General features: G+C 44.6%; 1 protein-coding gene across 4 annotated transcripts in view; it reads left to right on the top strand.

Moving 5' to 3' along the window:
* CHD2 (chromodomain helicase DNA binding protein 2) overlaps nucleotides 1–21072 on the top strand; it is a 1289637-nt gene that overhangs the window by 862979 nt on the left and 405586 nt on the right. For all 4 annotated transcript variants that reach the window (XM_069625070.1, XM_069625072.1, XM_069625071.1 and 1 more), the window contains 2 exons: nucleotides 5916–6012; nucleotides 9521–9613. In XM_069625070.1, the coding sequence (XP_069481171.1) occupies nucleotides 5916–6012; nucleotides 9521–9613 (190 nt within the window). The remainder of the gene's footprint in view (nucleotides 1–5915; nucleotides 6013–9520; nucleotides 9614–21072) is intronic.

Raw genomic sequence — 21072 nt, 5'->3', positions numbered from 1 at the left:
ACCATCTTGAGATTTTTACTGCATGTTCAAGTGTTGGGAGTCCTTGAATTTTTCTCTGTGAGCTATTCTATGCTTTTCGTGCTTTTTTCATGAAAAAGTTCTATTTTTGTCAAATAGCCTGTGTGCTCTTGCCTCCATCGGCCGACAAGCGGGTATCCATTTGTCAGTGAATTTCAGCGCAAGGATCGTCAAGTTTTCTTTGAAGTTTCTAGAAGGTCATCGGGCCTACTCCGCACCTCCGACCATGGCAGAGGACAAGGAGGGAGTTACCCTCTTCAAGCTCTGCTCCAGCTGCGGACTGCGGAACGTGTTTGTGGAGGACAAACACCTTAAATGCCTCTACTATCTTCACCAGGACCACAAAGAAGGGGATTGCGAGATCTGTATAGGGTTCTCCATGAGAACGATTAAGGATCGTCACTGTAGACTGGCGGCGTGGCTAAACGCCAAGACCTCTGACCTGTGCCCGAAGCAGGGTCATGCCTCGCCCAGGACCGGCCGGTCTGAGGAGCGAGCTTCCAAGTCCTTTGAGGGCGCTGCATCCGTGGAGCCTGAGACAAGGCCATGCACTGCAAGTCTGTTTCCGTCGGTGTCACCGCGCAAGCGGGTCCCGCGATGATCAGGGCGCAATCAACCTCACCATCTGCCTCCATTTCTAGCTATCAATCGAGCGCCTCCTCAAAAACGAAGTTGCCCAACTGCTAAAATAAGCTGCGGGAGAAGCCACAGAAGTTTAGGGTGGAAGAAAAGACGGCCGACCTGCCCAAAAAGGCCCGGCGGCACAGGACAAATAGTCGACGATTGAGCTGGTAGCGCCCGCTGTCTTGAAGGCAAAAGCAGTTGACCCTGTGAAGGTAGCCCCGACTGCGTCCAGGGGGTCCCTGAGGCGGGAGGCCTCGGCATGGGCTGTGGCGAAGACACTGGAAAAGAATGTGCAGTCACTGAGCCGGACGGAGACCCCTCAGGGTGCAAAGGGGGAGTGCCCAGTCCAGCCACATGCCGTACCCCAAGACATGGATCTTTCTTCCTCGAACGAGGACCAGGTGTCCATACACATGATCCACGAGGGCGTGGAGGATGACGACTGCGGTAATGCAGAGGGAGACGACGGCACAGGGCTTAGTAGGCCTAATACCCCAACTCCGCCAAGAAATGTATCTCTGGACATCCTTTTGACCCTACATCCGTTGGTGTCTGAAATCCATAAAAGGATGCCAGAGGCCGGCCCTGTATCAGCCTGCACAGAAAAAAAGGAAGCGCCATCCAATGCTGCAGTATCAACCTCCACACCTGCCCCAGGTACCCTACCCTGACGACGATGAAGAGATCGTCTAACCCCTCACATCGTCCTCAGTTCCCCCGGACAACGAGGGGAAGAAGTTGGACGCCATGGGGAGATGGGTCATCTACTCTGCAGCGTCGACTGTCAAGGCAGCCAATGCGCTGGTGATCCTGGCCAGGTACGACAGGGAGCTGTGGTACAAACTGGCCCCGATTCTGGAGTTCCTGCCCAACGACAAGTGGGTGGAGGGAGTTGCACACCACCTGGAGGGGGCAGTGGCTTTGGACCGTGCCATCACGGTGGCCCTGGACATCGCCGACACAGGTTTCCGACAGATGGGAAACAGTGTCTGCCTTCCATCAGGAGGTCCAGACGAAGCCGCTGGACATGCCCTCTCTTCGAATAGGCCGTCGATGAGGCCTTGCAGGTCATCAAGACTGATACAGAGACGGCTTGTACCCTGGGTACTCTACAACAGCACTGATCTTCCTTTCGTGCCTCAGGCGGAAAGTTGGGTAGATTGGCGAAAGGTTTTGGTGGCAACTGTGTTAGGAAGAATTCTCATAAATGTGACTACAGCTACCAGAGTTGAAGATTTGCCAGCTTTTTGAGCAGTGCAAGTCCCCCGACGTCCTGCCTCTTGTCCCCATGACTGAGGCTCAAGAACAGCGAGATCTGCAGGAACAGCCAGGAACAGACCTCTTCAGGTGCATTATTTTCTTCACTGTAAGGTACTGTGAAAACCCGACCGAGAGAACTTACCTCTCACTGCGAAAGTGCTTGAAACTTTGGCAACTTGCCGGCCTAGTCAGCTTGTGACCCGGCACATGAATCTTTCTTTTACAACCTACTTCTGAGAACTTTGGCAAAGCCTTTTCCGTTTAACAACCAGAACCGTTTTACCCTATACAAGACTTTAGCCCATTGACTTTGGCCTAACCTGTTGCATTGAATTGACTCCTCTGGTGAACTCAAAGTATTTGCACTGTTTTAGGAATAATTGTACTCTTTGTTTTATTAACTTGTGCCTTTTTGCTCCTACTTCAAAGTACTCTGCCATTTTGCTCCTCCTTCAAAGTAGTTTAAATGCCTCAGCAACGTACCGTGTAAAGTACTGAAGTATATTTTTGTGTGCTATGGATTGCCTTATTCTAGTGAATGTTTTATAACTGATTGTGAAATAAATTAATAAGTGTTTTACCAAGAAACCTTGACTGTAAGAGTTTGTTTGAATACTTGTGATTCTAGACTTCTGTGTAACAGCATTACAGCTCAAATTCCCTCTTGAGATAAGCCTGGCTGCTCGGCAAAGCTAGCAAAACTGTGTATTACAGACTCATGCAAAAGGTTGGTTTGCTTACACCTGTGGTCCTAGTTGTGTGTAGTGGTCCCAAAGGGTAATGCATACAAACTTTGCCTAACAGGCCGTTCCAAGGCTTTCGGTGGAGGTAGTCACCGCTGTCGTCGCCCCCAAGGCGGAACGCAGGCACTGAAGCAGGTCTGAACCGGCCAGGACGTCGGGCCCCCACCCATGCAGCCTGGCGGGGGCCGGCTGACTGGATTCATCAGCGAGCAGGAAAAGATCTCAACCGACAAATGGGTGTTTCAGTTTCAGCAATAGAGTCTGATCCCTGCGGTGACCCGGTAGGAGCAGCTCATTCCTCGGCTCCTGCAGGAGGTATGGGCCATGCTAAAAAAGGGGGTGATAGGGTACGGTCTGAAGGTAAAAGAACCAGTCGAAGCACACCAAGCAGTAAAGGAGTAGGCTTGAGAAACATATGGCAGTCACGATTGCATAGCTTGGGGCTAAAGCAGCGTCAAAGATCTGAGAACAGGCAGGATCAGGGGTGGAAGCATCACACTCAGCCAAACAGAATGTATTATAACCACACAATCAATGGCGGCTGATTCGGTACTGATGGGGTTGCTGAATGTCAAGGGTCTCAATTTGCGAACAAAAGAGGCCAATGCTGGTCAGGCCTTTCCAACAGGTCAAATTCTACATCTTATTTGTGCAGGAAACCAAATTCAAGCGAGGGAGAGAAATTGCAACCATTAAATCAAGGGAGGTTACCCTGTGCTCAGCATATGCTCCTAATGAGCGCACCAATTAAAATTTAGCAGGGATTACTTTTCTTTGCTTGCCAATGTGAGGACGGAGTTCTGATTTGTGGAGGAGATTTTAATCTCGTTATGAACCCAGCGTTGGACTGGAAATACTATAGGGAGGGTGCGATCCCCCCACAAGATAAGGGTCGCTTTCAAAGTCTGATTGAAGAACATTCCCTGGTGGATTCTTGGAGAGCCAAACATCTGCAATTAAAAGCATACACCTTTAACTCCCCCTCCATCCCCCCACATAACACATTCCTCCCGCATAGATTATATATTTCTAGAAGGGAAAGTAGAACATTACACCAACAGCGCATCTATCGAAGTAGTGGGCTGGTCCGACCATGATATGGTAGTGACAGGGTTAGACCTGGTTCTGAGCAGAATGGTAGACAGACAATGGTTATGCAATGACACGCTCTTCAAAGACAGGCCCTTCAGGGAAACACTAGACGCAGAGATAAGAGATTTCCTCAAGCGGAACGACACAGGCGATCTACCCCGATCGACTGTATGGGAGGCAGCGAAAGCCACAATGAGAGGCCTACTGATCGCACAATGGGCGTCAGTCAAACAAACCAAACTACTTATGGAAACCCAGTTGAAAAGGGAAATAAGACAGAAAGAATCTGCCTGGGGAAGGGTGTGGTAGAGGTAGCCAACATCCTGGCAAAGATTAAAGGGCTACGACAGGAATTTGAGGACGTTTGGCAAGAAAAAGCCCTAATCCACCTCAGATTTGTCAAGCAAAAATACTACGAACAGGGAGACAAGGCCCACACTTTACTTGCAGCCAGATTACGAAAGCAAAGAGCAGAGAAGAGCAGTTAATAAAAATGTAATTCTCAGTTAGGAGCAACCCTAGATGACCCAAAGGAGATAAGGGCGCATTTCTCACAGTTTTATGAGCAACTGTATGTCGGAGTGTGGCCCATCCCAGGAAAATAGCGCAGAATACATGGCTGGCATCACATTCCTCCCGATAACGCCCTAAGACCATGAAGGGCTGAATGTCCTGATAACCGAGAAGGAGTTGGATAACACCATCTCTAACTTAAAAGCAGGTTCGGCTCCGGGCCAAGATGGTTTCACCCTGGTCTATTATAAACTGCTGAAATGTGCCCTGACCCCCTTTCTGTCCCTCCTGTTCAATGACATAATGGCTACCGGACAAGCCGCGTCCTCCTTTACGGAGGCAAGAATAATAGTAATCCCCATAGAGGTGAAAGACAGACTTGAATGCGGCTCATATAGACAGATTTCATTATTGAACGTGGCTGCAAAGAAATATTCAGCATTCTAGCCAATAGTCTGAGCATGGTCCTCCCGCACTTAATACATAGTGATCAGGTGGAATATGCCATCTGTGACTATCCAGATGTTACGGACTTTGATTCCCATGATCCCTCACCATGCTAGCACTGATGGGAGTTGACATTCAAAACATCTGAAGAGCAAAGGGTTGCAGACCTTTGGTCTAGTGTGTATATTTATTAATTTTTACATCAGAAAGCAGAGACTATGTACCCCAGAATAGCTGGGCAGCAGGCAGCCAAATCGTTTTTTCCCCCTTCAGTTTTACAAAACATGACTCTGCAAGGTGTGACGGGTAGATATGTTTACAGGGCAAGTATATTTTTTAAATGTTTTGAACCTTGGACCCCTATAGTTTTAAAATAATTCTATATCTCTTACATTAAGAGCAGCAAAGCCTGCAAACTAGTTAGAAGGCCTAAAACCACACACTGCTTTGCTCCTTTTCCACAACAAAATGGTTTCCAGATGCTGTAAAATGGGTACAGGTGCAGCCCAATAAAAAGTAAACATTTGGCAAGTCTGCAACTGTGACACACTGTCCGGGTGTGAGAACTCACTTGGGGACAGAATGGGGAACTTTTGATTACCCCTTACCTGGGAGCGGTAAGGGAACATACAGTTGCAGACTCGGGTGTTCCTTTTTATGAAGCCTAAATATGGTTAAAAAAATAGACCAGGACACCTAAAAGCCAGCATGAAAAGGTGAGTGGGCTCATCCAGTGAGGAAAAGGGATTAAGTTATCGAAGATTGGGGTTCCCTAAAACTCAGAGGTCATGGTGTCCAAAAGGTACGCTGTTTCACTAAGGAGGTTTCTCTGCATGTCTCCTTTGAAGACCTGCAGGCTCAGACTGCACACAGGTGTCGTTCCCTGCAGGTTGCCTTTAAAAAGATGAAACGCATTAGAATTCCAGTGAAACTCATTGGTGATGCGTTGTTTACCTGTTAATCATGGTAACAAGAGTGTTCCACAAATGGTCATGGCCTTCTTGAGACTATGGATTGTGAGTTGTGACTGGGTGTTTGGGATTCACTGCTAAATCTACATCTTGACTGTTTGCTTGCAATTCAAATCAGCTGATGTGTTCCTCTACTACGATACCTTGCCTTGGTTGCTATATTTATGCTGTAGCAATATCAAACTTGCACTTTTGGGAGTGCTGTGTTCTTCGTGCTTAGTAATTCTGGTGTGTTCTCTTTTTACAGCTCAAATCCTTTCAACAAGGATGAATTGACAGCTATTCTGAAGTTTGGTGCAGCAGACCTTTTCAAGGAGCCAGAAGGAGAGGAGTCAGAGCCTCAGGTAAATGTAGGGTCCATATAAAGAAAACAAAATGTAATGCTCTGACAGCTTTACTGTATCCCTGGTTTATTCATGTGGTGAGATGGACGCTACATGTTGATGACCGACAGGACATGATTTACTGACTCTTTGCTTGCCTCAGATTTCGTTGGCATCCCCCTAAACTCACAGGCTCCAACACACCCATTGATTTTCTTTGCTTTATAGTTCCTTGGAAGTTTTAAAAGTGCTGCGTGTGCCCACCTATCCCATTGAGTGGACAGTAACTCGAAAGAATGTGCTGCAAATGGGCATGTCCCTTTGCATACTGATTTCATAAATAACCTTCAGTATTTGTGCAGGCTTATCAAATACCAAGACTTGCACTGCCCTGGGTAAACTTTGATTTTGCAAAATATTACATGGTTATTTTCCGCTATTCACTAAGAGAGACATATTTAGGCTCATTACGAGTTCCCTGGTATCTCAACGGTAATTCCGGCGGGATACTGGGAAACTACTGTACCGTCTCTGCCATCCGATATCACAGTATTCCCGGGATATTACGGGTATCAGAGACGCCGGTAACAGGGTGAGCAGGGTTACGCTACTTAGGTTTAGCCTGAACCACACAAGGGTATGGTAGAATGGTGTGCAGCCAGGCTTAGTCTAAGGAGGGAGTTACAAAGAACCAAGAAAACACTGATACACTTAGAAGATATATAAACAATAGTTATTTAATATAGACACTAAGGCACACTGTTGTAACTTTAAAGTCAAGTACTATAACACAGTAAAACAATAGAAGAACACTTGCAGTCTTCTTTTGATAGTACACCACAGTTGGTCACATTAGAGTAGCTTTTCATTTTCAGCAACACATCACACAGTAAAACCATCTGAAACATTGCAAACCTTTCCAAACTCATATCATTTTTAGTAACTTTGTTCCAGCCTGTCTTAAAGAGTCCACCCCTATTTTATGAGAGTCTCACACTTTTCAGAGGGGACACTGGGCCATCAGTGACCAGGGGTTGAGCGGGAAAACGGAGTACAGGTTCACAGTGGCAGAATCTAACAGAATCTTTTCTTGGTTTTGCAAGTAAGTAAAAGTTTGTTTTCACAAGAAGAAAATTAAGATGTTTCCTTGAAGGGTTACCCCAAGGACCAATGTCCTAAGGCAGGAGTAGAGCACGATGGGTTGTCCACCCCAATGTAACTCATGGAGACCTGTAGGGGTGCGAGATACAGGCTATCTGCAGCCCCCAGGATCACAGGCTCAAACAAGCAGACTCCAGGTCAATTATACCAGGCGCAGGACAGTATCTCCCATTGAAGAAACAGTTCCTGCGGCGAGGCCACAGTGGGGCCCGGTCACAGGTTTCTGGGTCTTGGCGACAGAAGAAAGGGACTTCGGTGGATCTGGTGACAGCTTTCATGCAGACGGATGCCCAGTAAAGGATATTTGCGGTTCTGGCTTGTTGGCACCTTTTTCAGGCTTTGGTGAAGGATGGTTTTCGCGGGAAGACTCTTCTCCTTTTCCCACTCCTCCTCTCTCGTGAGGGGACTTTGGAGAGCTGGCTTAAGTCACTGCAGACTTAGGAGGATGCCGACAAAGTTCCAGGCAAAACAGTGCTTCAGGCGACGATGCACAGCTATGCAGCACAGCTATGCAGCACAGGTCTCTGGGTATTGGTGAATTGCAGGCCGTATGGAGGTCGCAGCTCTTCTATGGATGGCGCAAATTGTAGTTCCTCTTGGGGCTAGGCCCACCAGTCCAAGGGAGGAAGCACTAGTGTTCGGATATTCCCTGTCGCTTAGAAGTTGAGGTCCTGACAGCAGCGGTTTCTCAGCAGGCTCTAGCGGTCAATGAAAGTTGCTTGTCGCGTTCTTCTGTTCCAGTGGTCGACTGAGTTTCAGCTCCCGGACCTTGGAATTTATCCAGGAACATTGGCTGAGTTCCCCAATCATGACCCATGCGCCATTCAAACTTGATGGTGGTTGACCAATGGGGACAGCTAGCCTCCCAGCCTGAACTGGTTTCAGTCAGGAACACTGTAGGACAAAGGACAGAGTTTCGGTCACCTCTTCCACTGCCTCTCCTACCATTCACTCCGACCCCTTGTGGGCTTTCCTTGTTAAGCCCGGCGAATACAAATGGACCAGAGAATCCTCCCCCGTCCAGAAAGGTAGAAGTCAGCAGAAAGGACAAAGTCCTCTTGTTCAGGGCTTAAAGTACAGCTACTGTTTTGGGGAAATCGTGACCCTTGTGTCCCCTGCCGCAGCTGCGAAGACAGCCTGCAACAACAGTCCACAAAAATGTGTGCAAAAAGGTACACTCCCACCAGCCTGAACAGAGTTTGTCACAGTAACCAAAAAGTTACTGGAAATTCGAGACAAGGGATACATTGGATCCACTCAGCACTCCACATAAATTGGGGTGTGCTGCTCTCACAAAAGAAAATACATGTAGGATAAGAGGTCCCCTGCCTTGGTAACTGGGAGTTAACCAAAGGAAAATAAAGAAACAATAAAGTGGAAGCTCTACGAGCTCCCAGCAACACTGCACAGAAAATGCAATGTGCTGCTTTAGTAAAATGTAGATTCCAGAAAAGTGGAGGAAAGCATGACTCCAAACAGAAATAACAAAAAGGGTTCCGAAAATCAGAGTAAAAGAATGAGTGACTGTGGAAAAAGGCTCCCACTCCCTCAGGAGAACTAGTCAAAAATCAAGTGGTCCAGCTAAAACTGCTAAGAGACTCGCAGGTGGAGGGAATTGCACAGAAAAAGGGAAATCGACTCTAACATTCGATTAGCAGGCTTACCTTCCTACTCCTAAATGGGAGTTGACTCCCCTCTGGGGAAAGGGGACAAATTCCCTGGATTCATCACAACGGTTATATCCTCCTACCTCATAACATTTCCTGCATGTTCTCAACTTGAGAGTCCATTCTATAGAAGCTCCCTGCAACCTATGTGTGGATTGTTCTGCCTGAAACCTGAGCTTGGGGTCTAGGAAAAGCTCAATAGTTAGGCTCTTCTGGTTTAGCACAACAGATACTTCACCAACAATGGATTTTCCTGAGATTCATGGGCTTTCATGCTGTAATATGTCAATTTCCCTGGTCAGTACTCTAACAAGTAAGTCAAATGTAGATTGTTGTCTTCTTCCTCAATGAATCCAATTTGCATAACAACCATCTAATCTGCCCATCTCCCAAGCCTCATGAGCAACAATTAGCCATATGGATTCCTTACCCAGTACCTCAAATGTGTGTTTAAAACTACTCCTATTAGCTGCTTAACCTTTTGATATGATGGGGTTACATGTTTGTTCAATAAAGCTAATCTAGAAGGAAGTAAAATGTAACTCTAGAGTGAGCTTTGCATTTCAAGATACTTTGAAAAGCTATACAGTGACATCTCCTCTGTAGAAAGGAAGATATGCTGTTTTTCTAATTTCTTTATTTTCATGTGTAATTTTCCTCTTTTTAACTGATGTTTCTCTTACAAACTTTCCATCTGACAGGAAATGGACATTGATGAGATTCTCCGTCTTGCAGAAACAAGAGAGAATGAACCTTCTACAAGTGCAACGGACGAGCTCTTATCTCAATTCAAGGTATATAAGCAGTTTTGTGACTGGTTGTACTGGTACGAGTTTACACTTTTTAAAGTAGGGTTCTAGAATTATGAAAGTAAGCATTTAATTGTGAACATTTGCATACATCCTCCACGTAAAGTGAATATATTTGCACATTTTCTCTGCAGTGTTTAGGTGATGCTCCGGTCTAGAACTGATTGTGTATATTTCTTCAGAGATCTGTTAATAAGAGATGCTGCTCAATATACTACACCCACAAAAGGGAAGACTGGTTGTCTTGTGGATAAATTACTAACTGGAACTAGGAGACAATGGTTTTTATCCCAGCATGCCTATCTAATAAATTAAATTGCATGATCCTTCTGAAATATTTCTATTTCCGTCTATTAATGTTTTCTTACCTGCCAAAATTGAAGTTGTATGAGAAGCCTGAAAGCCGGAGTTGGGTCAGAATTCCTATTTTGGGGTTTCTGTGGCCAATTTGTGGGGCCCCTCAACTTTTTGATTTATTGATCTCTTTTTATTGGCTAGAAGAACTTCTCCTGAAGTCCCCCTAAGGTGCCCAGTCCCAGTGGTGCCTCTCAGGAACCCATTTATGTCCTAGAGGGATTGTGTAACCCTAAGTTGGTTTTAGGGAACAGGTTGATGGTTGCTGTTTGAAACTTAGCCTCACCAAGGGTGCAAGCCATTTTACTGCATTGGTAGCTCAATGCAACATTTGGGTAGCCATTGGGGGTTACCAATAGTTTTTTCTTAAATCCTGTTCTGCAGTATTTTGTTTTCTAGGGCTTCCATTTATCTAGGAGACTATGAGGTGGCCTCAAAATGGCAGTTCTGAACACGTGGGCTCTTTGTGAGCCCATCATGGCAGCCCCCTGGGCGTGGCTTTGGCTTAGTGGCAGTCTAGTGAACCATCAAGCATGGTGGTTCATCTGAGACTATGCTCCAAGCCCTTTATTGTGATTGGCTGGCTGACATTTGGCCAGGCCCCCTTTCACAGGAGTTTTGGTACTGGCCTATGCCTAACTCGCACTCTTGTTGATGTGTTCCTACAACTTGGAGGCTGCACACCTGCTGAGGCAGTTTTCCTGCCTATTCTTGCCATTTTGGAAGTTGTTAAAACCCTAATTTGTGCTAAATGCAGGGCTTGGCCTGATCCCAGTTTGGGTAATTTTGCTGTCAGAAGTGCAGTCTGGATTTTTGGACGGTCCAGGTGACTCCCACACATCTTCTGGGTCGAGTCCGCTTGTTGTGTAATTTTACAAAAGTCCACCAAAGGTTGGACTTGTGAAGACTCGCTGTTGGGACACAGGGCTCCAACTCTTATTATAGGCCTGAACCACACACGTTTTATTGGTAGCAATGGCTGAGCAGACAGGCTTATTTTAGGAGGGAGGGAAGACTGTAAGGAGGTACAAAGAAGAGTATACACATAGGCCAACGAAACACAAACACACTATGTTACATAATAATATTGGTTTATTTTATATACACTAATTTAAAGTAATCCTTCAGAAAGGTAAGTACTATTACACACACAGTAAGTAACTTTAGAATACTAATGCAGTCTTTACAGTGGGTAAATCACTGTTGTAATACTTTTATAATGGCAGTGTGCACTTCAAAAGTAAGTAAAACATTTGCAATAACTTTCAAAATATATGTTTAAGGTAGAAATGGATAAAACAAAACCAACATAATCAGGTAAATACTTGTAATTATTCCCCAGAGAACTTAGGCTTCAGCAGCCCATCCCTATCTAATTATGAGAGTCTCACAGTCAGATTGGAGTGCAAACCAAGCAAGGCACAAGCTGTAGAAACTCGAAAGGTGTGTAAGGGAAGGTTGTACCTTTGCTTTATATTTACGGTGGGCCTGTGGTCAATAAGGTATATGCCACTGAACAAAAAAAGGGGGGGTGGACCACAGACTTCCTCCTGCTCCTGTTACTGTATTGACTAATAATTAGTCAAATCCCAATGCACATAACCCTCAAGAGATACTGAATAGTTTCACTCTCAACTAAACCACTTCATATAAGAAAACTGTCTTATTCAACACAAAATATATTCTATGTATCACACACGATATATTTATTCAACAAAACATTGTTATACTTATTAGAAAAATCTTATACATCCTTATTCTGACATAAACGACTTTCCACAAAGAGATATGAGGCTATGAGAAATGTAATGGCATAATAATACAGGTCACAAATGAACTAACCCAGATTGAATGTCATTGTGTATGTTGTAGAAATGGCACCAATATACGCTTTCTTTTTTATGTCAGAATAAGAATGTATAGGCAACTCAAGATTTTTATCGCTTATCTATCTTTATTTATGTATATACTATGTATAATAATGTTTTGTTGAATAAATATATTGTGTGTGATACATAGAATATATTTTGTGTTGAATAAGAAACAGTTTTCTTATATGAAGTGGTTTGGTTGAGAGTGAAACTATTCAGTATCTCTTGAGGATTGTGTTCATTGGGATTTGAGTAATTATTAGTCAATACAGTAACAGGTGCATGAGGAAGTCTGTGGTCCACCCCCCTTTTTTTGAAACTCCAAAGGTTGCAGGGGAAGTCTTCAGTAGCAAGTAACGTTTTTGGTTGGAAAAAGGAAAAAGGGTCAGGGACTTTGGCCGAGGCTTCTTGTAGGCACACAGGTGTTAGGCCTGGGCAAACGTGTATGGGCAAACTCCCAAATACACAAATCAGTACTCCCACAACACAGGAGTAGCTAAGCAACTCTAGGTAAGTTATACCAGGAGTCTTGCAGTACCTTAGAACTGAAGAAAAGGTTGCAGCACCATGCCCTCATGATGATGCAGCAGCAGCAAACCCAGTCACTGGATTCCTGATCAGGTAGACGAAACAAGGGATACTGGAATGGATCTTGCAGCAACAGTTGAGTGTTAAGGCGATTTAGCATGTTTATGCTTCATCCCCTCTCCTAGAGATACCCCCAACACTTTTTGCTGACATCTGGACTTTTTTGTTTAATCCTGAATGAGTGGAGCCTTTTTCCACTCATTCATCCTTATGGGCTCTGTCTTTTGGAACTCTATTCTTTGTATTCTACCTGTACTATGCAGTCTATTTTTCCTTCCATACCTCTTAAAGGCATCTATATTTTACTATTGCAGCACACAGTGTTGCTTGGGACCCTTAGGGTCTTCCTTTGAGATTATTTTCATTATCCCAGAGTAACTGCAGTTTTTAAGGGAAAACAAGAGATTGGCACACACCGCGTGCTGTGGAGTGCCAAGTGATACTTTGTATCTCCCTTTTTCTTCACATATACAACCTCCTAGATATGGCTGGGGGCAGTGGACGTGTTCTACCAACTGTTGTGGGACTTTTCTACCACAGGCTATGTCCATAGCCTCGGTTAAGCACAATATGGACACCTGCGTTCAAACTCAGGGCTTCCTTCTTTTTTTGCTATTTCTAGCGTGGTTGTTTTTTTTGTCAGTCCTACCATCCTGGGAGGGCCTGTGTGTGTGTTTTGCCTTTGGCGGGAACCCTTGGGTGTCCCTGTTGGGGAGAATTCTCATTTCTGTGCTAATTCCCTTCATCCTTAGAGACACCCAGCTCTTTTGCTGGACTTTGGGACTTTTGATTTTAATCATGGATTGAGTGAGACCTTTTTCTTACCATCTCATATATTTTTGATCTGATTTGGACTCTGTGTTTCTTTTGGTTTTGGAGTCTGACGAACTCCATAGGTATCACCTTTTGTATTGACAACCAACACCCTCAGTGTAGTGTCACAGAGAATTCCCTTGGATTTCTCTTAAGGTTTAAATACCTTCTCTTGGGTAAACTACTGTTGCCAAGAGTAGTAAAGTGAAATTGACTTTACTTACCTGTTTTTCCTATGTAGGTCCAGTACACCCCATCTTATGTGGAAGTACTAGGGGGTTACTTAGTAGCCCCTTTTCCTACTTACTCATGTAACTTTTTTTATGTTACTCTCACGACTTTTAATGGCTGGTGGCAGTGGTTTAATTTTCCTACAACTGTGCGTTTTTACTGCAGGCTGAATCCTCAGCTGCAGTATTGCACCCATCGGTGCCCATTTTGTCAAAATGTCTGGAGTCTTCTTTTTTCACCCTTTCTTACTTGGGAGGTCTTTCTTGGGTTTTACTCGGCGCGCCAAACCAGGTTTAACCCTTTTGTTTGTTTTGCCTTTTGGCGGGCTTCAGTGCTGAAACCCGCCTCCGGCTCCAGTGTGTCTGGCAGGGCAGAAAGCGAGGGAGGTGCCCAAAACGCCCTGTCCTTAGTCTCCTTGGTTACCTGAATGCACCCAAAGGTGATTGGCTGGTTGGCTGTAGTTAAACATTAAGAGAAGCCCAGGGGACTTCTCAGTGGCACTGCACACAAGGTGCTGTGTGTCACAATGCAAAAGCAGATGCCTATGGAGTTTACCAGACTCCATTAAACAGTAAGAAACACAAAAAATCCTAGTCAGAAAAAACGCATGACAGAGTGAGAAAAAGTCCCATTCACTCAGGAGTTAAAATTAAAAAGCCCTGCGTCCAGCAAAAGAGTTGGGGGGTCTCTAAGGTAAAAGGAAATCGCACATAAATGAAAAATCTCCCTAACAAGGAGTGAGTGCTGAAACTGTATAAAAGGTGAGACTCCTGGAGTGAAAAGCAAGTCGACCACAGGAAGCTGAAGTAACTGAGGAAGACGACGAGAGATGCCTGCAGACCCTTTGCAACACTGTGAACTGACCACTGCTGTCCTGACCCTCTTTTCTGTGTGACAGGGGAACTCCGAAAAGGACGCCTCCTTCCCTTTTAACTGTTGGGAACAACCAGTCCCAATGGTAACTACTTTTATGTGAGCCATCTCCCGAGGTCCTGTGAATTTCCAGAGCTGTGCAACCCCAATACCAGGAAACCTGCTGCCCATTTCGAGTGCATCGTTGTGGAAAGGCCGAATCCGTCCAAGTCTTTGCTGAGCCCATGAGGACACTCCATTGGCCCACTCTAACTTGACCAGACCCCCTTATCGGAGTGCTGGACTGCTGGAACCGAAGATTGACTGGGCAAATTGCGCCCTTTGTTGGTGTTAGGAAAGATTGGTGCAGTGCCCTTTGGGTGCACTACAAGAACCTTGACCTTCTGGCAATAGGAACCCCACCTTTGGTATAAGTGTGTAATATACAGGTAGTGTGGTTGAGCAGCCAGGCTTATCTCAAGAAGGGTCAATGTGAGCAGTAGGGTAGTACACAGAGATTCACAGTGACGTGTATTCAAATAAACACTTATAATCAAGGTTTCTTAATTAAACAATTATTAATGTATTTTTATTTATTTGCATTTGTATAGCACACTTACAGCCCAGAAAGTAAAAACCAAAAAAAAATAGGAATCAGTCATGTCACGTAAGGAGATGTAGGAAACTGGGGGCCCCAAACAGGCTGGTTCTTCGTGATTAATCCAGGGACGGATCCCCCGTAACGTCGTCACAATCTCTGAACCACCATTAAGTGTCACTAAGGCGTAAACAGTACAGATGTTATCCGGTAGAGAGTATCCGACAAAAGGAACGCCATAGGAAAAATGCAGCATCAATACATTACATACAGTTATAGTTGTAGGAGAGTTGGACTGTCTCCATCAGCGTTGCATGCTCACGGGAACAAGGAAAAACATGCAGCACACCACTGCGCTCCGCAAAACAGCAGTGTAATGTAAGGTAGCACTGTGAAAAGTCTCAGTCAATGGCCGTGAAAATGGTCCGAAATTCAAACAGCTTGCCCACGCTGTGCTTCGCAAAACAGCAGTGTAATGAAAGGTAAGGCTCATCCTTTCTGCAGGTAGCACTGTGAAACGTCTTTGAGGGAGACAATGGCCTGTGAAAATGGTCCGAATTTCAAACAGCTGGACCTTTTTCTTTCGATCCAGAATGAGGGAGCAGTGGCACAGGGAAACCTTTTCAGGCTTTCCCAAGGTTTAAATACCTTTTCTGGGATAAACTACTGTTTCCCAGAGCAAGTAAAGTTAAATTGACTTTGCTAGTCGTTTAAATTCCTAGACCCAGCACACGCTATCTTACAATAGAGTGCTGGAGGGGTTACTTAGTATCCCCTATGTCTATATGCTCATGTAGCCGTCAAATGCCACCCTTTCCTCTTAGAATGGCTGGTAGCAGTGGTTTTACAACAAACTACCATGATTTCGCCCGACCACAAACTATTCGTAGCTCCGGTAAAGTTAAATGGCGGGAGCCATGTTTTACAAGATGGCATCTGAGCCCCCTCTGTAAAAACAGGTCCCAGTCTTCTTTTTTCGCCATTTCTTGGTGTAAAGGTCCTTCAAGAGTGTGTCTCTGAGCGCCAAACCTATTTGGTCTCTTTGTTCAGGAATGAAGACCGTCTCGGCGCCTGAGTGTCTGGGGTGGGCAAGAAGTGAGGGAGGTGCCCGAAACACCCTGTGCTTAGTTTCCTGGGAGACCCAAATGCACTCTGTGGTGATTGGCTGGCTGACTGCCCGGCAAGGACAGCCACCCTACTGGGTGAGTGACAGCTAGGCTGGAGTGAATGGGAAAGAACTCAATAAAAGGCGAGTCTCTTGGCTTGGAAGGCAGAGTTGACCACTGGAACGAAAGAACCGAAGACGAGCTTGAAGGTGACGGGTGCTGCGACTCCTGGACGGTTGGTTTGCCCGTTGAAGCCCTGCTGCAGGTCCGAATCACCAGGTTCATCTCGACAGAGAAGCCCTGCAAGGACGACTTCTCCGTTTGAGTTGGTGGGATCAATCAACTGGACCCTTAAGCCACCTGGATACCATTCTCGGAGCTGGTTGTATTTTCCTCAGCGTGCTGCAGGAAACCGAATAACCAGGGAGAGGGACACCAGTTTATGTACTTGTCTACAGCTACCGGAATTGAAGATTTGCCAAGACTTCCAGCTTTTCGATCAGTCCCCGTGCAGTGCAGGGGTACCCCGACGTCCTCCCTCTTGTCCCCACGATGGAGGCTCAGGGAACAGCAAGATCTGCAGGAACTGCCAGGAACAGAAGTCTTCAGCTGCATCTTTTTCTTCATTGTAAGGTACTGTGAAAACCCGACCGAGAGAACTTACCTCTCACTGCAAAAGTGCTTGGAACTTTGGCAACTTGCAGGCCTAGTCAGCTTGTGAACCAACATATGATTCTTTCTTTGACGAACTACTTCGGAGAACTTTGGCAAAGGCTTTTCTGTTTAACTACCAGAACTGCTTTATCCTATACAAGTTTTTAGCCTATTGACTTTGGCCTAACCTATTGCATTGAATTAACTCCTCTGGTGAACTCAAACTATTTGCACTGTCTAAGAGTAACTGTAATCTTCTTTTTATTAACCTATGCCTTTTTGCTCCTACTTTAAAGTATTCTCAATGCCATTTTGCTCCTCCTTCAAAGTAGTCTGAATGCCCCAGAAACTTGCAGTGTACCGTACTGAAGTATATTTGTGTATAGTATTTAACTGCCTCCTTCTAGTGAATGTTTTATAACTGACTGTTGAATACATTTATAAGTGTTTAACCAAGAAACCTTAAGTATAAGAGTTTATTTGAATACTTGCGACTGTAGATCTCTGTGTAACATCATTACAGCTCACGTTCCCTCTTGAGATAAGCCTGGCTGCACAGCTCCGCTACCAAAAACTGTGTAGTACAGACTTATACCAAATGTTGGTTTTGCTTACACCTGTAGTCTTAGTTGTGTGTAGTGGTCCCAAAGGGTACTGCATACAAACTCTGCCTAACATTGGAGTCAAAGTATGATGAATACTGGGTAACATTGTGGCATATGTGACACAGAGGAAATAGTTCCTCTATGCTGGATTATATCTACCCTGACCACTACTTAAGGAATAGACGTACTATATTTTTGGTCACCCCAAATGCTTGGAGTGACCCTGCCAACTTGACTCCATGTTTTGATATGGTAATAACTGCTAGACACTATAGAGTGCAAACTCAGATGGAATCAAGTGCGTCTGGAAATGCGATCAAATGGACCACTAGAAATATTGAGGCCCTAAATCATATTTTGTGGGCTGCCCTGAATAAAACCTCTCTAGATTGGAAAAACGAATAATTTTAATACCCATGAGATCCAGAGACTTATTGGGACTGCGTTGGCGGATATTACTTTAATAACAAAAAGAAGTGGTCCCAACATCAGGCACACCCACTGTTATAACCACAATATAGCCCTGGCTAAAACTTCTATGAGGAAAGATACACGTAGAACTATGAGGGTCAAGCTGTATGATCCCATTCGGAATAAAACTATTAGGCTGATAAACCAAAAATTGAAAAATGTCTGTAAAGCAATACAAAATCAGTTATTGCAACAAGATGCCGAAGTTATGTTGGGGATGCTAATTAAGGCTCAAGTCAGTGCCTTTTGGACACTGGTGAATGGGCAAGATCACAATTATGGTGTATCACAACTGAATCCTATTTCCGAATTGGAATGGATAGAGTTCTTTGGTAAAAGGTTTGGCGACCCAATATGCCCACTAGGGGAGAGGGAAAAAGAAAATGTGGGCAAATCAGAATATGACAAATGGGAACCCCCTTCGAGATCAGTACAGTTAAGGATTTAATAACAAAATGAAAAGGGTCACATGCCTTCGGGACCTAATGATTTTACCAATAAAACCTTTAAGGCGGATCCAAATCTCTGGGCGAAACTTCTGTACTATGAATTTAAGGACATTTTCCGGACAAGTATCACTCCCGTTCATCATGGACTACAGCTCATGTGGTGCCCATCTTCAAGTGCGGGAGTAGATCAGATCTGAAAAATTACCGTCCAGTCTCGTTGATAGATGCCGACTGTAAAATCTTTTCGGCTCTATTACTATTACACTTGGAGGAGTGGGAAAAACAGTATCGTCCACTCAGAAAATTCCAGACTGGGTTTCGTAAGGGCCATTCAACAAGCATCAATGGGCTTACCCTCAAATGCATACAAGAGGATGCATGGAGGGATGAAAAGAGTTGCACGTACATGTCGTCTGTTGACCTCTCAGCCGTATTTGAATTGCGTGGATCGCAGAAAACTATGAAAAAAACTGGCTACATGGGGTTTGCCACTGGGTGTAAGAGAGTGTAATCCTATCATGGGGTTAGACAGGGGTGTGTTCTAGCACCCTGGATCTTCAACCAATATGTGTCAGATGTGGATGAGTGCCTCATGAATGAAAGGTTGTTTGCACCAAGAATAGGCCTAAGTAAAATCATATGGCTGGCGTAAGCAGATGATTTCTTGATTTTTGATCGTACAAGGGTGGGTCTGCAGCGCCTTTTAGACATTTTCTCCAACTATGTGAAAGAAAATTGACTTATTATAAACCTGAGTAAAACAAAAAAATTCTGTCATTTACAAAAGCTCCACGAAAGAACTTGCGCCCGTCATGGCATATTGAAGGAACTTTAGTGAGTAAATCTACCAGTGTAACTTATCTGGGATTCCACTTTGGGTCACACAGGGCAAGTAAAACCTGTAGGGAGATCCTCTTACACAAGGCTAAGTTTCTGGAATCCCAGATCGTGAAGATAGATCGAATATTTGGAAGATTCTCGCTTAAACCTGCATTCATGTTTTTTGAGGGAAAGATTGTCCCCAAGTTAACATACGTGTTAGGGAGAATTCTCAAAATGTGCTAATTCCTCTCTACCTTAGAGATCCCCAGCTCTTTTGCTAAACTTTGGGGCTTTGAACTTTTAAATCTGTTTTCTGTGTTTATTTCTTTTGGTTGTGGAGTTTTAGATAATTCCATAGGCATCATCATTTCATGTGCGTTATACAGCACCTTCAGTGCAGTGACATAGGGATGTCTTTTAGACTTCCAAAATGTTTAAATACCTTCTCTGGGATGAACTCCTGTTTCCCAGAGAATCTAAGGTTAAATTGACTTTACTAGTCTCTTTAAATTCCTAGGCCCAGCACACACTATCTTCCTATAGAGTGCTGGAGGGGTTACATAGTATCCCCTGTGTCTAGAAACTCATGTAGCAGTCAAATGCTACACTTTGCTTTTGAAATGGCTGGTGGCAGTGGTTTTACAACGAACTACCATAATTTTTCCCGACTGCGAACACCGGTAGCTAAAAATCACGGGTGCCATGTTTTTCAATATGGCACCTTAAGCCCCTTTGTTTAAACAGGCCCGGTCTTCTTTTTTTTTTGCCTTTTCTTTTTGGAAAGGTCAGACTAGAGTTTGTCTCTGTGCGCCAAATCAAGTTTGGTCCCTTTGTTCGTATGCCTTTGGCGGGCTTCAGGACTGAAGACTGCCTCTGGCGTCTGAGTGTCTAGAGTGGGCAGGAAGTGAAGGAAGTGCCCGAAACTCCCTGTACTTAGTCTCCTAGGAGACCCAAATGCACTCTGGCGTGATTGGCTGGCTGACTGTCCGGCAAGGACAGCCACCCTGCTGCGTGAGTGACAGCTAGGCTGGAATGAAAGGGAGAAAACTGTTTAAAAGGCGAGTCTCTTGGACGGGAAAGAAGAGTCGACACAGAAGGAACAAAAATATCGTTCCTTCAACAACCAGTTAATTACGTAATAAGAGTTCCACTTTTATACTCTATACTATCTTAATTCCTTTAACAAATCCTGAAAGGGCTAAACCTTCCTGTACACTTTGTATATTAAGAAAATGCTTCCACAGTATATCCATAGAGCAGCATAGATCACAATAGTTCAAAGTTCTTAAGTAAACATTCCTTGGTGTTTCAGTGCTTCACATTCCAGAACAAGATGTCTCACAGATTCTGCTAAGTGACCCCTCCAGCACCGTATTGGAAGATAATCTGTGCTGGGTCTAGAAACTTACAAATGTAAGTAAAGGCAATGTCACTTCACTGCTCTAGGAAACAGTAGTTTATCCAAGAGAAGGTATTTAAAACTTTGGGAAATCTGAAAGACTTCCCTGTGTCACTGCACTGAAGGTGCTGTGTAACAATGGAAAAGACGATGCCTATGGAGTTTGTCAGACGCCACAACCAAAAGAAACAGTGTTCAAAATCACAATATAATACATGAGAGAGTGGGGGAAAAAAGAGTCACACACACTCCAGGTTAAAAAATCAAGTCCTCAAAATCCAGCAAAGTTGCTGTGGGTCTCTAAGGTGGAGGGAATTAGCACATTTCTGAGAATTCTCCATAACGGCTTCCTATGCTTACACTTTTCTCTCTGGCTTTGTGCTTCTCCTCTTCTCAGCATCCTCTCATTGTTCAGCATCCTCGTCTGTTAAATGTACGTCTCTTCTTAGAGAGACAGATCCTCCTCCATGGTCATAATGGGGTATTTTAGTTTTGTCTTCAGCCAAGTCTCTGGATCTTATAATGGTCTTCATACCTGATACTCTCATATATGCTACCATGATATATGGTCTAGGGAATCCTTGTCCCTTAAGTGTGAGTCTCTCCCAGTGAGATCCCACTTGTCCAGACC

Source organism: Ambystoma mexicanum, chromosome 11 (assembly GCF_040938575.1).
Source record: "Ambystoma mexicanum isolate Mex_15411 chromosome 11, UKY_AmexF1_1, whole genome shotgun sequence".
NCBI classification, from domain to species: Eukaryota; Metazoa; Chordata; class Amphibia; order Caudata; family Ambystomatidae; genus Ambystoma; species Ambystoma mexicanum.
This window is presented reverse-complemented; position numbering and strand designations above follow the sequence as displayed.